This window comes from Lonchura striata, chromosome 3 (assembly GCF_046129695.1).
Source record: "Lonchura striata isolate bLonStr1 chromosome 3, bLonStr1.mat, whole genome shotgun sequence".
Taxonomy (NCBI): Eukaryota; Metazoa; Chordata; class Aves; order Passeriformes; family Estrildidae; genus Lonchura; species Lonchura striata.
The window spans coordinates 1,127,560-1,144,304 of NC_134605.1; the positions used below are offsets into that span (position 1 = coordinate 1,127,560).

Sequence of the window (16,745 nt, forward strand, 5' to 3'; positions counted from 1 at the left end):
GACAATGAAAACAGAAGGGGAGCAGGCTTACAAACTGAAATGAAACTTTCTGACTGAACGTGAGGAGAACCTTGATGACATGAGGACTGTCAAGCATTGGAGCAGGCTGCCCAGAAGGCTGGGTACTTTGGAGATTTTCTGGCTATTTATTTGTAGATATTTTCTGGATATTTCTATTTTTCTTGGTAAAGCTTTGAATGGCTGAACTGGCTTTGAGATGGTAGCTGCAGTGAAGGCCTTCTGAAGTCCCTGCCAACATGAAATATTCTGATTCCTTGAAGTGCTCTTTTGTCCTTTGCAGCTCAGGTCTCATGCCCAGACTGCTCAAGGGAGCTCGCACTTGGCTGCTTTGGCAGTGTCAGTGTTTGTCATACAAAGCAATCCACTTAGCACTTCACATTCATTAGTGCACTGGCAAGGGCCAGTAAAAGGTCCTTCTAACATCATCCCAGTTTTAATGCTTTAGACTGAAGCTGCCCATATAATCACTTTTGCCCAGCACTTGGAGATTGGATGCACAAAGACTGGCAAGAAGGATGAACAAGGGCTCAGGCCAGAGTCCCAAGCACTGAGCAAGCAGCACAGCAGCACTAATTCCCATGGAGTATGCTGGCTTGACAATTGCAGAGAGTGAGAGTTGAACTGGGAAAAGAGTTAATTCATTGTATCCCAGCAGAACTTGAAGAAAAGGAAAATTCAAACTTTTGAGGTTCAGCCAAAATCCCCTGTCCCACCCTTACTCATTACTTTAGTGGGCATTATGAAGTGGGGGCACACTGGAGAACAAAAACGTTGAGGAAATTAAAAGCAGCAAGCCCGTATTTCTGCTGGACAGTCTGCTCAACCCTGACAAACACGGCAAGTGCTACCCCAGCATCAACTCCCATACTGTTCTCTGGTTTTTACTTCATTTGTCTCTTACTTTATGTGTATTGAAGTACAAAAGGCAACCTTAGAATCGTTCTCAGCCTTTGGACAGACCAATTCTTACGGGAGTGAAAGGCTAAGTCTTGTGGGCAGGAGTTAGAGGAAGATGGGAAACAGTAACAGCAGAATTTATGCAAAATCACAAGCTTCAGTTTACCAAATGATGCTTCTACTAAGAACTGTCCAGCTACACAAGCAGCTCCCAGTTACTTTGGTGGCAGCAACTTTCTCTTTTTAAAAACACTCAGACTCTTTTAAAATGGATTAAGCTAAGACTGATTTTGAACATGCAGCACAGACAGATTCATTCTGGAACAGCTATTCCAAAGTAACACCAACACAGAGAAACCCCACAGAAGGGCTCCCTTTTGCACAGAAGAGGAGGAAGAAAGTCAACAGAAACAACTTGATCAGAAGGAGTAAACTACTGAACCCTTTTTGCTGTATTACCTGTAGACATTGATATAGATAAGACTTATCAAACAAGGATTGATAAAGGAACCCTTTTATGCTAATAAAAACCCTTTACCCTTTTTAAAGAAGTAAATTAAATCATAAAAACTTTCTCCAAGTTATGAGTGTTTCTTTTCCTTTTACTTGTCTTTTTTTTTTTTTTTTTTTGTCTCTTGACTTCCTTCCCATCTAGTTTCCTATTAGTTGAACTACTTCCAAGAAGTCCTGAAATTCAGTCTTCACATGCAGGTTTGAGCTCCCCAGCACAAGGCAGAATTCCCCAGACACACCAGAATAAATCGTGTCAAGAGCCACAAAGATGATTAAGAAACAAAGAGAGACTGTTTAGACTGGAAAAGCCCAGGAGAGATCAATGTGCTTAAAAATCTGAGGAGGGGCTGCACAGAACACAAAGCTGATTTTTCTCAGTGATGTCCAGTGCCAGGATAGGAGCCAATGGGCAGGAAGTGATACATGAAAGATTTCACATGAACATAAGAAGTATTTTTACTGTGAGAGTGCTAAAACACTGAAACAGGTTGCCCAGACAGATTGTGTAATTTCCACCTGTGAAATTCACAACCCAACTGGACATTGTCCTCCCATAGGTGGCCCTGGCTTGAGCAGATGGCCTAGAGTAGATCATTTTGGGATATAATTTCCCACCTCAGCAATGACGTGACTCTCATAACAGAGATACAGGAATGGCACTGCAGTTCTTCACTTAGAAGCCAACACGTGATACAAATTTGATGCAACTGTTTCAATGGATCTTTAAATAAAAGCAGTTAAAGAAAATGCTGCCAGGGCCACAGTGACCCATCACAAATCCAAAGATGCCAAGAAAAAGTTTAAAAGCAGTAATCACTAAAGTTTTGACCTACAACATGTCAGCAGTGATCATGAACACTTCTAAGCCTACCATGTCTGAGTTTTCAATTCTTGTTTCAAAGAAATCAGCAGATATTATTGTACATTAAGATCTCAAGCAAGTAACAGAGACAATTAGTACATTATAGAATCAATGATGAGTAACATTCATAACATTTGCTATTGATTTTATAAGATAGTGATACAAAAAGACACCACTTTCTAATGACTAAAGGAGGCTTTGACTGTACCGTGAGTGTGTAATAGTGTCCTGTCAAAGGTATCTTTAGGAGTACAAATATTCTTGCACCTTTCATGAACCTTCTCTCTCTGTAGAAGAGAAAATATATTAAAGAATTATTCTGATGCTTAAAACCCAGAATTTTTTCATTTGAAGCAAAACATTCAATGAAACACAACTAAATCATGCAAAAGAATTCTGGCAATTTCACAGTATTTTCTTCCTCTTACAAGCTCAGACAAAGTTTGTCCAGGTGAAAGGCACCAAAAACTTCAACCTACAGTGGATGTGTTGTTTTTTTCCTGTATCTTTACATCTCAAGAGAAAACGAACACAGAAGTTATTGAAGAGGTGTAATAACTTCTCTACATAATGATATACAACCACAGATAAATGGTAATTACATATACAAACACTTATTTACTGACTAATCTAGGAATCACACTAACACACAAAGAATCCTTTTTCATTGCTAAATCAAATTGGATGAAAGTAGAAATTACTTGTACATATTACTAATGAGTACCTTGCTGAAACCACATATCTTGGTTCATCATGCTGAGCTTTGAATTTTAAACACCACCAGAACCCATAGTGGTGATAAATTATGTTTCTAAAGAATACCAATGTTAACTAGATTTCTGCAAGAAGCTACATCACAGCTCAGGTCCCAGTTTCAAAACCTTCCTTCATGTAGCAGTGACTGCATGAAGTACTAATTTTAAAAGATGAAATCCTAAAACATTTTAAATGCTGAATATGTGAGTTAATGGCAATAGTTCAGTTATAGACAATCTTGAACTACAATTACACAAGTAACACATCCTGCTAATTCTGAACCAGCAAAAAAAAAAAAGGAAGTTACAAACCAAGGAAGCAGAAAACAGCAGGAGACTTCTACATGTTCTTTCAGTTAAAAAAAATAAAGAATACTACATACTTACTGACACTTGTATTTTTAAGAGATTGTAGAAGTCTCCTACTGGTCCTGGTGTCCTTAGATGTAGCTTACACTTCCCTGTTACAAAAGAAATCACCAAGATAATAGGCCTCTATAGTTTAAGAAGTTAATGTATAAATGTTTCAATGTTTAGATTGAAGACTCCTAGAAAATATCTCCAACCCCTGCAGCATGTAGTCATTTGATCCAAAGGTCTGAGAATGCTATATTACATTGTAGAGCCCAATCCTTAAACAAGCCTTACAGGAAAAAAGGATCAAACACCAGAAAGAATAAATATGAACTGCAAGCCCTGGTGCAGAGCTCAGTACTCAAAAACAGAAGTTAAAAATAACGTGAAATTGCCTCAGGATAATTCAGAGAGCATTTTCCACACAATGGGTTCTGAGATTATAAAATCAGAAATGTCTAATGAAGACCAAAATAACACTGAAAAAGCAAAATCATTATCAATTAACTGTACAGTGGGCTACTAGCCAGGATAATCTAATTAGAAGGAGGATCTCTTTCTAGTTCTTAGGACTATGTGCACCTAACTGGGGTTTCTTACCGGAGTGATTTCCTGTTGGTATAATGCAAAATGTTCCTTGGTGATCTGTGGGAGGTAGAATGAAGGCGTGACTTCAGTGTCCACAAAGTCCATTCCCCATGTTTTTGTAAAGAAATCAGATTCCCTTTTTGCTAACCTAGGATCATTTAGTGCTGCTGGGAGATTGACTTTGGAATGATAAATAGTCCATCTTTGCTGATCCACAACTAGAGATGGGCTGTCATGTAAGTCATTGGGATTGCCTGCAGCACAAAAGACAAGACAGTTTGTTAGGCTGAGAAACAAAGCTGTAAGCCTTTGCTGAAATGTGGCTCTTAAGCTAAACCATATTTTACCAATTACATACTGGATTAGAATTATCTATGCAAATCACCGATGAGATTCTCCTTCTGCGACACATCACCTTGCATTTCTTCCATGAGATTAACCAACTCAAGTTGTCAACACAGAAGCGGTGTATTGACACTCATTAAACAGATTTAGCTCAACATTAGTTTTTACTCAAGAGAAAGAGATTCCAACCACAAACTATTTCTAATAACCTGATCTTGATCAGAATGACAGCTGAAATTCGTTAGCATTATGTCAGAATTCTTAAGATCCCATCCCATCTACTCCTTTGTGTAAACTAATCCTTAGTGCAACACAACAGCTGGAACCATGACCAAAATCTGGTTTAACAACAGCAGCAGAGGCTTAGTACTACAGACAGGTCACTTGCTTCTTCCTGCAGAAGGGCTGGGATGTCTCCCAGAAGGAATGCAGCCAGGCTCCAAGCGCACTCGACACATCTGCTACCAGCTCTGTCAGACTGCACCCTCTCCTTACATGGACTATGGATCATAGCCGCCATGTGGAATCATGCAAGCAAAGTCCCACATCTTAAAACAAGCTGCAAAGAGTCTCTCCTATTGATCCAAAGGGACACTGGTGGTATAAAAAGGAATCACAGAATGCTTGGAAGTGAGACTATGGCTTAGTACACTACACCCAGCACACAAGAAATACTGACTGGGCAGCTGGCAATGGCTCAGCAAGCTGAGCTGCTTCCTCCCTCTCCCTGCACACCTGCATTACCTGTGGGCTCCTTGGGACACACGTCTGGCAGGGACTGCACAGGCCGGAAGTGTTTCGTGGCGTCCACTTCTTTTTTAAAGAAAGCATCGCTGCTGTTCGACTGAGGCACTGGTGAAGAACTGTGGCTTGATGCCATTGCATAAAATCACCACTTGATAAAAGCTAAATAGGAAACAATAGATAGCAAGGCTTTAATAAAGCTCTGGGGAGACACTGTAGCAAAACAATGACACTCCAGTATTGTTTTTAACTGCCATACTTCAACTGACACATTTCAACAACAGGAGAAAGTTTATTTTAAACACAAAAATAAAAGGCAGAATGTAGCTTTGTAGTCTGCTCCTCACACACCTGTATGTTTGGAGGACAGCCTGGTCTTGAGCACAGCAACAATAAAATGTTACATTTGAAAAAAAAAGCAGCAAGTCTTTCAGGCACTTCTTCCTTTCTTGCCATAACTATTGCAGCCACCGTGCACACATTCACAATAGTATCAGGAAACCTTGTACTGGAATCAGGAAAACCGACAATTCAACTTCTTTGGCTGCCTAATGAAGTAGTTTATTCTACCATAATGTATTTCCATAGAGAAGACAATTAAATCATAGATCAAAAAGCTCCAGAGTAAGCAAAGTCCTGCTAATTTTCAGTTCAATTGTAAGATCCCAGTTTGAAAATAAATAGCCTTAAAAATTTTACACCAGGGCTAAACTTAATGAGTTCTTCCCATCTGTAAACAAAACTGCATTTCCATCAAAGTGTCAGACAGTAGCACATTGCACAACTATTAGAGGTCTGAGAGTTTATTAAAACTGTACAGCTCAAGGAGTGCCTGTTCAAAGGGACTCATCTGGATCCTTGCCTTTAAGGAGGAATTAAACACATCTAGCAAGATCTTAGTATTAAACTAACCCTTAATGGACACTTAAATTACTCACTACCCTGTCAAGGAGCACAAAAAGATTAAAGGCCAATTTTATCTTCGAGTGCTAAAGCAGGCACCAAGGGATGGCTGTATCTCACCGTGTCGGCTTCCAGCAGCATCACATATATTACAAACCTCATTTGGAAAAGAAAAAGAACAGGTTCTACTTTCTAATCGAGGTTGAAAGCGTCCTAAAAGACAATTCTAAAAGAGATGTTCAGCTATAACAAAGCATCCCAGTGAAGAGGCCCATAGTAAGGAAAACTTACTAGCAGACAGGGAATAGGAACAGTCAGAAGTAGTCAGACAAAAAACCTTTCCAGACATCTGACAGATCTTCCTTAAATATCATAAAGCATTAATCTCTCTCCCCCAAAAGCCCCACAAAACTCTTTTTCTCTACTACTTTTATTGCTTTTTTTCTTCCCTTTCCATTTCCAAAGTAACTTCTTCATTAAGCTTTTCTCAAATATTTTGGGGTGGTTTTGTGAAAAATCTAGTATATGATGATAAAACGCTTATTTTAAACATTCAAAAACACATCCAGTGCTATGTTGCCATGACCAAGTCTCCTAAAGGCATACAGTAAATTTATCTGCACTTGGAACTGCTTCCAAGTGCTGTATTTGCAGTTTTTCTCCTGAAAAAGCCTCTGTAATATGAGCCACAGTCTGCTCTAGTCAGATGTATGAGCAACTAGGGCAATTTGTAGAAGGCACTGAAATCTCATAACTCTTGCAAGCCTTTCATTAAACCTTTCTCCTTTCCCCACAATGAAGTACCATCTAAAAGAACTGTTTAGAATATGAATTGCCTCAACTACATAAATCTGAGTGGAGAAAATGCTATCTGTGTGATGCTAGTCAAAGATTTAAAATAAATTTAAAAGACGAGTTAAGACTGAAGAGTAGTTCAACACCTCAACATTTCAAAAACAAGCTCTGCCTACTCTTGCACAGGTATTTTCATTACTTATCGCTATGAAATATTTACTGACAATCTTAAAATAGAAAGGAAAGAGTACAATAAAATACAGTGCAAGCAGTAACCTTCATACTGTTGAGTGGATTTCAACAAGATATAAGGCTTCATAGGCAGATGCCTTCTTAAGTGGCACGCAATCTGATGCTGTATTAAATTATTCATAGCTAGCAGCTATTCTAGTACCCTCATAAGTCAGGACCTTATGGATAATTAACCCAAATAAACAACCACATTTGCACAGGAAAACTCATCTGTGTACTGCCCCAAACCAGGCATTCCTCAAAATGCAGTCCTTAAATTGACCAACAAAGTACAACTCCAGAAAGCCAAAGAAAACTGGACAATAGTACCTGAATTTAATCCACATTACAAAGGAATATGTGCCAAGCCCATATAAAGGCAAAAATCCTGCCCTACACTCACCTCTGTACACTAACTTTAGCCACAACTGAAAAACTTTAATTTGTTCACCAACAGAACAGCAGCTCCTTGTGCTCCACTACTAAACATTTTTTTAGACAAATGAATCTATAGCTAGCCGCTAAATCAACATTTTAAAATACACAATATTAAACAAATTTGCTGATTTAACATACCAAAAAAATGAAACTCAGTGTTAACACAGAATGAAACTTCTGCAGAGTATTTTAACTCATTCAATTTTCCATGCAAGTCAAAGGCAGGTAAACACAGTTATCTGCACTAGCTGTGCAAAATGACAGGCAGGTAAATGCATTAACTGCATTAACTGTGCAGAGTGAATTATGAAATGGTGAATCCCCTGAGTCTCTTACTTAGAAGAGATATGAGATATGGCTGTAGTAAAAATATACAACTGTGTAACTTTATGACATCAGTGTTTAAATGATATACCATTAAAATGGGTTAGATCAACTGTGTTCTCTCCAGTAATCACCATAATTTACAGACATTTTGTTTAGCTATGTCTATTAAACTACTGCAATTAAAAAAACGTCTGGAGGTTAGACACAACAGTAGTGATGGAGCCTGGAACCCAGGATTATGGCTCTACTTGCAACGTACCTTCAATATATTACATCTATTTTGTACACACTGTATTAATTTCCTTATTTAAAAAGATTATATTAAATTACACCATCGCTGTAATGACTTAATACTCTAAAGTTAAACCAAATCAGCCACGGCAACAATGAAAATAGTTTTGATGATCTGAATTGACAGTATTCCAACAGTTTGAGTTGTACTTCAACTTACAGCCTCCTCTCTAAAAACATTCTTGTTGAGCAACACGCTCAGCAAGTACAGTATGACACAGCTGTACCACAGAGCAGGGAACAAAACACTGGTGATGGGAGGAAGAGCTGCACGCTTGGCCACTGCACAGTCAGCGAAAGAGCAGCTCTGTGAGCAAGCACTGCATTAATCACATGAGGTTATTTCTGAGATGACTGCACTGTGACTCTTGAGTTTCACACCCCAGGTTTCAGCTGTTGGAAGAGAGCACAACAAACAACAAAGTGTATTACTCAGAAGTGATTGCACAGGGTGGTTGTAACTCTGGAGAACGTGCTTGTTTTTCTAAGTATCAGGACTTGTACAAAAGTTCTTCAGAAACTGCCTTCCCATGTTCTGAGTGTAATTATTCACATGCTTTGTTTTTCCAATAGCATTCATAGAATCTGCTCTCCACATTTTATATCATTTTCAAAAATAGTGACACCTAAGAAGAGACACTCAGCACTCAGGGAGAAGAGCCCCCAGGGCTCCAACTGAACATGCAACACTGAGCAAAGCTTTCCTTCAAGTATTCCCATTGTCCACAGCAAGCCACGCTTGGACACCAGCAGGTACTTTTCAAGGGGTATGCTCTGCATCCCAAAGGTAAGGCAGGAGAAGTTTCTCTGTGAACACAAATGGCATGCTAAAGTCCCTGCTGCTTGTCATGGCTTTGGCAACAACAGAGTGAAATGAAAATATTTCAAGCACTCGTCTGGCTACCCAACATGCTTTGGAATAGAAAACTATCAGAAGCCACCCACAAGTCAAGCTAAAGCAAGATTATTGCACCATAAGAAGATATGATAAATACCAAAGATATTTATTAAAGAAAAGCATACTGGAAACATAACTAAAAGATAAAAATATACAATGGACTCCTTCCAGGACCTCAACAGCTAATAAATGGTATGTTGTTATTGGCCTAATATATTTACCCTGTCCTCAAAAGTTGCGATTTCCCTGTGTATTATTTTCCAGCTCTAAATCAGCAGGATTTCACCCTGTAACAGGAAAAGCATGGTACGAGCAAAGTACACAGCACCTTTGTAAGATGTGAGCCAGACTGCACTAGTGCAAGCTTTCACTTTTTTTTTCCAACCAGCTAATTCCTCAGGCTGCAATTTCCATGCTTGTCCCTGGTGCCCTGAGGCAGACTTCCCTGTTGCAGCAGGGGAGGCAAGGTTAGCTTGAAGCAGAAACATTTAAGCGTTTCAGAGACTGAGGTTAAGGCCGTGGGAGCTGTTCTGCTCTTTCTGAACACCTGCTTCCACCCTTTCAGAGGAGGAAGATGATGGCTGTCAGGGGAATGATGAGGCCAGAGTCAGAGGACAGCTGGGACATGTCCCCATGGCAAGCCACCTACATTTGGAGCAGGCTCCAACATGAAACCCCTTCACACAACTTAGAGAGGAGGCCATATGAGCCTGGCCTTTCTCAGAGCCTAATAAACATAACTATATTCGTACTCACAAAAAAAAACCCCACATATTTGAGTGCATTCTGCACACCCTAACTGTACCCCCAACCTCACGTTCTCACACTTAGCGTGTACCTTCTCTGCAAAGTTAACATGACTGATGAGCATCCAGGTTAGCCTTGCTGGGATGAAATCAACCCAACAAGGAAGCAATGTATGACTTATCTGTGTTTCCCATCAGCCCTGCTTAGCTACACATGCTGTTATGCTCCAGCAGATTCTAGAATTCCTCAGACTTTTCCAGCAAACTGCAGACTGAGGACTGTGAAAAAGCAAAAGCACTTGAATAGCCCAAAGAGTAATGCCACCACCCTCCCCTTGAATTGTCTCTTTCATAAGAACATCTCAAAACACTCTCCTCAAACAGGGTAAGAAAAAGCAGTAGTGACTCCAAAGAAAGAACAGAACAGCTGCATCTCCACTGCAAAGCACCATGGGTAGCCTACAAGGCCAGGATAAAACAACATCTGACTTTCATATTATCACATTTTGTACTGGTTTCTTTTGCCCTTCCCAGCTGTAGCCACATGAACAGCAGATTAAAAATATAAAATAAAAAAAAGCTTTAGCTGAGTTTCATTTCTTTAAACACAGGAATAAGATCCTCTGAAAAGAATTACCCCAAAATGTCCCATCACTGAATGATGTCTTGTTACTTAAAATAATCCACAAGTGTAAACATTTTGTCAAGAACTGGAAAGCAATTTACATCCTTTTAGACAGACTATTTGGAAAGTAATATTTTGCTTTCATTCAGGTACCAAATAAATAATTACAGTAAACACTTGTGATGCACCCACTGTAGCAAATATACTTCCTCTCACCTGGAAACCCAACCTCCCGATGCTGAGCACCAGTTTGAAATCAGAAGGCAGATTTTGTGCTGGAGAAACAGACCTACCTTCAACTATTTATGTTATTATGCACCCAGTTCTTCCACACCAGAGATGTCAGAATCATTTAGAAACAATCATCAAAGCAATAAAAATACGTGTCAGAAAAGGCCCTGTGGTTAGCCGCCCACGGTATCACACAAGATGAGAATGAAGTCTCTTTGTACCCTTTTTTCTAGGCATCAGCATTACAGTGTGCATCATCCCCTTGGAAGACAGTGAAATACGAGCATCCTACAGAGCTCCAGAGACGTCCACACAGCTGAACAAAGACCAAGGAGCCCCAGCAGGCATTCCTGCTACCAGTCTGTTAAAGGCAGAGACTGCAGAGCAGTGACATGTGGAGAAAAGGCAGAAGAACTGCACCAGCCCCAGCAAAAATCCCAACACCAAGGTGCTGACATGCCAAAAGGAGTCCAACAGATGCTCACAGCAATTTGCGTCAACAGCACGATTCCCTGTGCAGCCCCTCCACTTGCCATCTCCAGGACTAGGCTCTTGTTCACCAGAAAATAACTTCCTAAAAATATGAGTTTTCATGGGAATCGTGTCTTTCCAATGCCTTACCCAAGTCCTGAACTGGAAGTGGCTATGAGGGAACGAAATAAAAATATTTCACAGTTTGACATGGTGCATAAAGCTGCGAGCAGAGACCAACAAAAAGCAGGCCCAAAAAGCACCTCACATCAAGTCCTGACACAGGATGTCAGCCCACTGCCACTCTACAGGGCAGGTACTCTGCAAACAAGAACATCCAAACTTTAACTTGGCGTGCAACAGAGCAACATGTTTGCTGATAGCCCTTGTGGTATTAATACCTGCCCAACAGAAGATCAAACAAAACTGACCACCTCTAATCACAGCAGTTCCTCTTCATCCCTCAAACAGCTTCTGTTGACAAAAACAGTAAATAATTCCACAGCATAAAACCCAGTATGGTCATGCTACACCTAGAATGCCAAAAACCAGAAGGAAGATCTTCCACTGCTGCTGACAGCGACTGTATAACAATGATGGAAACTCTCTAACATATAGCAAAGTGCTACACATGCAACTTCAATTCTAATAATCTAGCCCTAACACACACCCAAAATGGCCCCCTTTTCTTTTAATTTAAGACCCAGATTGATAGAGAAAAAGCTGGGATATTTAAGCTATTGGAGCACCTGATCACTACATGGACGTGTTTTGAGTATGAAGGAAACCTATTAACAATTATTTACCTTCTGCTGAGAATATCAGAGTTTTTTTTTTTAATCTAGTACCTAGGTGAGATGGGTGCAGAAAGCTAAAAATATTAAGACAAATCATAGATTTGCTAGTAAATATGATTTGGACTTACTCATATGAGGCCCCAGAAAAATGTACGTAGAACATCCACACTCATGCTCACCTGCTCACTCTTTCTACTCCATTCATAAAACAAGACAAGAATAGACATAGTATGAAGGAAAAAAAAAAAAGGAAACCAAAGGAAAACCGTGAGCCTCTCAACAGGAAGGACAATATAATGTTCACGGGCCTTCTTCATACTCACTGCTCCTCATTTTCCTCAAATTCTGGAGAAGCAGAAGTGGCTTCTTCACAGTGTTGCTGCCCCAAAAGAAGAAACAATACCTACATGATCATGATTTCATTTCCCAACCTCTTCCTGCTCAAACTGCCAAAGAGAAGCCTGCAGTCTGCCTTCTCCACTATTTCTAGTGCCACCTGATATTCTCCAGGCAAACAATATCTTTGTTCAACATTGGAAATGTGCATCTCCTTCTCCCCCCATGAAGTTTGTGCTTGTCAACAAGGCAAGACTCCTGCACACACGCCAGACTGCCACTACAGAGAAAAATGGTGCTGAAGACAGAGGGACACTTGGGATAGATCCTGTTGCTGGCAAATGGGATAGGAGAGGTAGAGATGCTTCTCACTGTGCAACCTTCTGGCCTCACTGGTGAGGCTGCCCAGTGATTTTGCGTGAACAGCTACTGATATCCTGTTTATTAGTCCATTTTAGGTACTTTTCTCCTACCCAATACACCACACTCATGCCCAAAGCATTTCAAGACCTTTTGTCTGCACTACAGTCTGTCAAAGAGTCACACTGACTCTCAGGTCACAACAGTAATTACTTCAGCCACTACAACAATTAACATACTGCAGCTGGGTTTTTCAGCAAGAGAGCAATTTCTTGCAGGGCTGCACAGCAACAGCTGCATAAGTCCGTAGGACTTCTCATTCAGGACTTCATCATCACAGGTAAGACAGGAAAGGCAATACACCATCTATGCTAGAAAATAATAAAAAAAACCCAAAAACCAAAAAACAAACCAAACAAACAAAAAAAGCCAAAACCCAAAAAACTACATGCAAATCTGTAGGCCAGTAATTACTTTGATGAACTTTAAAATAGGCATTCTATATTTTTTTACACTGGACTGTGATAACTCTGTGTCCTGTAACAGAAATCCTAAGTATTTAGAGAGTGTAAGAAAAATAAAAAAGAAAAAGGGTCTCAGCAATGTACTAAGGCCCAAACTGGACAGTCAGAGAGGGAAAGTTTCTGTTGGGATTGCAGAATATTGGTATTTTACACCCCTATATGTGTATTTCTCTCAACACCACATACCGTCTTTGAAAAATTACAGTAAAGAAATGCAAGAAATTAATCTGCCCACCACACAATTTTAGGGTCATCTACAAACCCAGGAACCATCGGATTCCTAGCGGGCTTATGGAACCAACGAGCCCTTTACATCCCAGCGCATCCTGGCTGCCATGCGCCGGAGGAAAACACTAAACACTTGCTCCGAACGTGAGCTCCCGAGCCGCCCGTACCTTACGGAGAACACGCCAGGAGGATCCCCCGGAGGCCGCCGTCATATCTCCCCCCGTGGCATGGTCGGGAACGCTGGCGGGACCTGCGGGACAGCGGCCGCATGAGGGAGGCCCGGCCTGGCGCCGGCACCTCCGCGCCCCCGCCGGGCACCGCCCGCCGCGGGTTACCATGGAAATTGGGACCGGGGAGCCGCAGGAAGGACGGAAAGCGAGCCGCGGGCAGCCCCCCGCCCGCCTCCCCGCGCGTCCCTCCGCTGCGCCGCCCGGCCCGGCCTCCCTCACAAAGGGCACCCGGCGAGGCGAAACTTTCCCGGGGAGCCCCGGCGGCGGGCGGGGACGGGCGGGCCCCCGCGCTGTACCTGCGGGCTGCGCGGCCTAGCGCGGCTCCTCCGCCGCGACACGTCGGTGCCCCCGCGCAGGGCGGCGCAGGAAGGGCGGCGGGAGGAGCCAGCGCCGCCGCCCGGGGAGGAGCCGCGGCCGAGCGCGGCGGAAGCGGCCGCGCTGCCGCCCTCGGTGCCCGCGGTGGGACGGCCGTGGGGAGCCCTCCTCACCGAGCCCCGCGGCCGCGCCGAGCCCGCAGAGCCCGCACGGCCTCAGCGCCTGCGATGGGCCGACCTTTGCCAGCCCTCCTCACCGACCCTTCCTCACGATCCCCCTCACCGATCCCCTCACCGATCCCCCTCACCGACCCCTCCTCACCGACCCCTCCTCACCGACCCCTCCTCACGACCCCTCCTCACGATCCCTCTCACCGACCCCTCCTCACCGATCCCCCTCACCGACCCCTCCTCACCGATCCCCCCTCACGATCCTCCTCACCGACCCCCTCACCGATCCCCTCCTCACCGATCCCCCTCACCGACCCCTCCTCACCGATCCCCCCTCACCGATCCCCCTCACCGACCCCTCCTCACCGATCCCCCCTCACCGATCCCCCTCACCGACCCCTCCTCACCGATCCCCCCTCACCGATCCCACTCACCGACCCCTCCTCACCGACCCCTCCTCACCGACCCCCCTCACCGACCCCTCCTCACCGACCCCCCATCACCGACCCCTCCTCACGATCCCTCCTCACCGACCCCTCCTCACCGACCCCCCCTCACAGATCCCCCTCACCGACCCCTCCTCACCGATCCCCCTCACCGATCCCCTCCTCACGATCCCCCTCACCGACCCCTCCTCACGATCCCCCTCACCGACCCCTCCTCACCGACCCCTCCTCACCGACCCCTCCTCACGATCCCCCTCACCGACCCCCCTCACCGATCCCCCCTCACCGATCCCCCTCACCGACCCCTCCTCACCGACCCCTCCTCACCGATCCTCCTCACCGACCCCTCCTCACCGACCCCTCCTCACGACCCCCCTCACCGACCCCTCCTCACGACCCCTCCTCACGACCCCTCCTCACGACCCCTCCTCACCGACCCCTCCTCACGACCCCCCCTCACCGACCCCTCCTCACCGACCCCTCCTCACCGACCCCTCCTCACCGACCCCTCCTCACCGATCCCCCCATCACCGACCCCTCCTCACGACCCCCCTCACCGACCCCTCCTCACCGATCCCCTCACCGACCCCTCCTCACCGACCCCCCATCACCGACCCCTCCTCACGACCCCCCCTCACCGATCCCCCCTCACCGACCCCTCCTCACGACCCCTCCTCACCGACCCCCCATCACCGACCCCTCCTCACCGACCCCCCTCACCGATCCCCCTCACCGACCCCTCCTCACCACCCCTCCTCACCGACCCCCCTCACCGATCCCCCTCACCGAGCCCCCCGCGCCCGCTTGGACTCATTTTTATATTTTAGGCTGCGATTCTTAGAAGCTGCTGGAATAAAGCGGCGCATTACTGTAATAAATAAAAAGGTCTTTGTTCGTCAAAACGAGCATTGAAGGAGATAAGAATTTGAACTGAGTAGGGAATTTCAAGGAGAAGGAGGAAAGGGGGGAAACAAACAAACAAAAACCAGCAAGTATTCTGCTTAAGAATTGTGCACCTGCAACTAGCATGGAAGACTGTGTAACTAATTATATACAAGTTAACTTTTAGGCCAAGGAAAAAAGGACTATAAAGAAAGGACTATAAAAACAAAAATGTCAAAGGGGGAAGGTGTGCCGTGCTAGAGTGGAGACTCCCTGGCTGCCCAGCACTGTTCTTTTGCTTAATACCGCTTGCTTAATAAATTCTTGTTAATTGATTTATCTATAATTGGCCTCCCCAATTGAATTTGTCCATAACATTAGCAGTAGCAGCCTCATGCCTGATCATACTTTAAACAGGCTTAAATTCTTGGCCGTAGCCCTGTGCCAGTCAAAAAAACACAGGGAAATTAATTAATGAATTGCTGATTAATTACCAGCAGTGATTCCGGCTGTATTTAATGTGAAAAATGCATATTATATGGCTCTACGCAGATAGTTACTATATGTATTATGTTATATTGATTAGTTGTGCTTTTGTAGTTAAAATGAAGATTTTAGTAGTTAAAATAAAGACTGTATGTGGAGGGGGACAGGTTTTTTTTCTGGTTTTTTAGGAATGAGATACTCGCTTTGAAGAACACCTAAATCTTCCAAAGGAGAGGAATTTATGGCTTCTTATCAGAAGAAACGAATTTCTTCAGGCCTTGCTCAGACTCGAAGATGCCATGGGGATTAACAGAAACAGTTGACATACAACAGAGTTTCTTGTTTTAAATAGAATGTATGCATAACCATGAAGGGTACATGAATATGCAACAAGTGTATTGTTTTAAGGGTGATTCCTTTGTTCACAAGTCATGCTTTTCACGACTTAGTGCCCCAGAGCATCCAGACATCTGTAATTCTTTGCTTTTTATTGTCTAGTAATTGTCCTAACTCTAAAGTTTATTACTCTAATTGTATTACTATTTTTATAACCATTTTATTATTATTAAACTTTTGAAATTTTAAAAACCAAGTGATTAGCATTTTTCACATTTAATAATACGAGTGTGTGGCTGTGGGCTGCGTGAAGGAGTGTGGAAATCCATGGGTTACAGGGTTCACACCTGGGCTTGCAGCTCACTCACTCATGTTTGTGTCCGACAGACAGACTGGGCTTTAAAAAGTTGAGTTTAAAGAGCAAGAAACATGACACTACCAGAGAGACTAGGTTAATATTACTATTCCTTCATAACCATGGGCTTCAGTGTCAGTGGCCATCCATTATACCTTTAGAAAATAAAGATGTACCTTCTCATGCTTCAGAATTCCATCCTTGGCTTTCTGGAGTTAATATCAGCACAGCTCAAACAGAGCTTC

General features: G+C 43.4%; 1 protein-coding gene across 1 annotated transcript in view; it reads right to left on the minus strand.

The window, feature by feature from the left end:
• Window positions 1–13,898, minus strand: part of VPS54 (VPS54 subunit of GARP complex) — a 44,987-nt gene extending 31,089 nt beyond the window's left edge. The window contains exons 1-5 of the mRNA XM_021555839.2: window positions 13,807–13,898; window positions 13,448–13,530; window positions 5,080–5,241; window positions 4,003–4,244; window positions 2,502–2,580 (exon numbers count right to left, since the gene is read on the minus strand). Coding sequence (XP_021411514.1) covers window positions 2,502–2,580; window positions 4,003–4,244; window positions 5,080–5,215 — 457 coding nt within the window. The 5' untranslated portion in view covers window positions 5,216–5,241; window positions 13,448–13,530; window positions 13,807–13,898. The remainder of the gene's footprint in view (window positions 1–2,501; window positions 2,581–4,002; window positions 4,245–5,079; window positions 5,242–13,447; window positions 13,531–13,806) is intronic.
• Window positions 13,899–16,745: the final 2,847 nt, after the last annotated feature.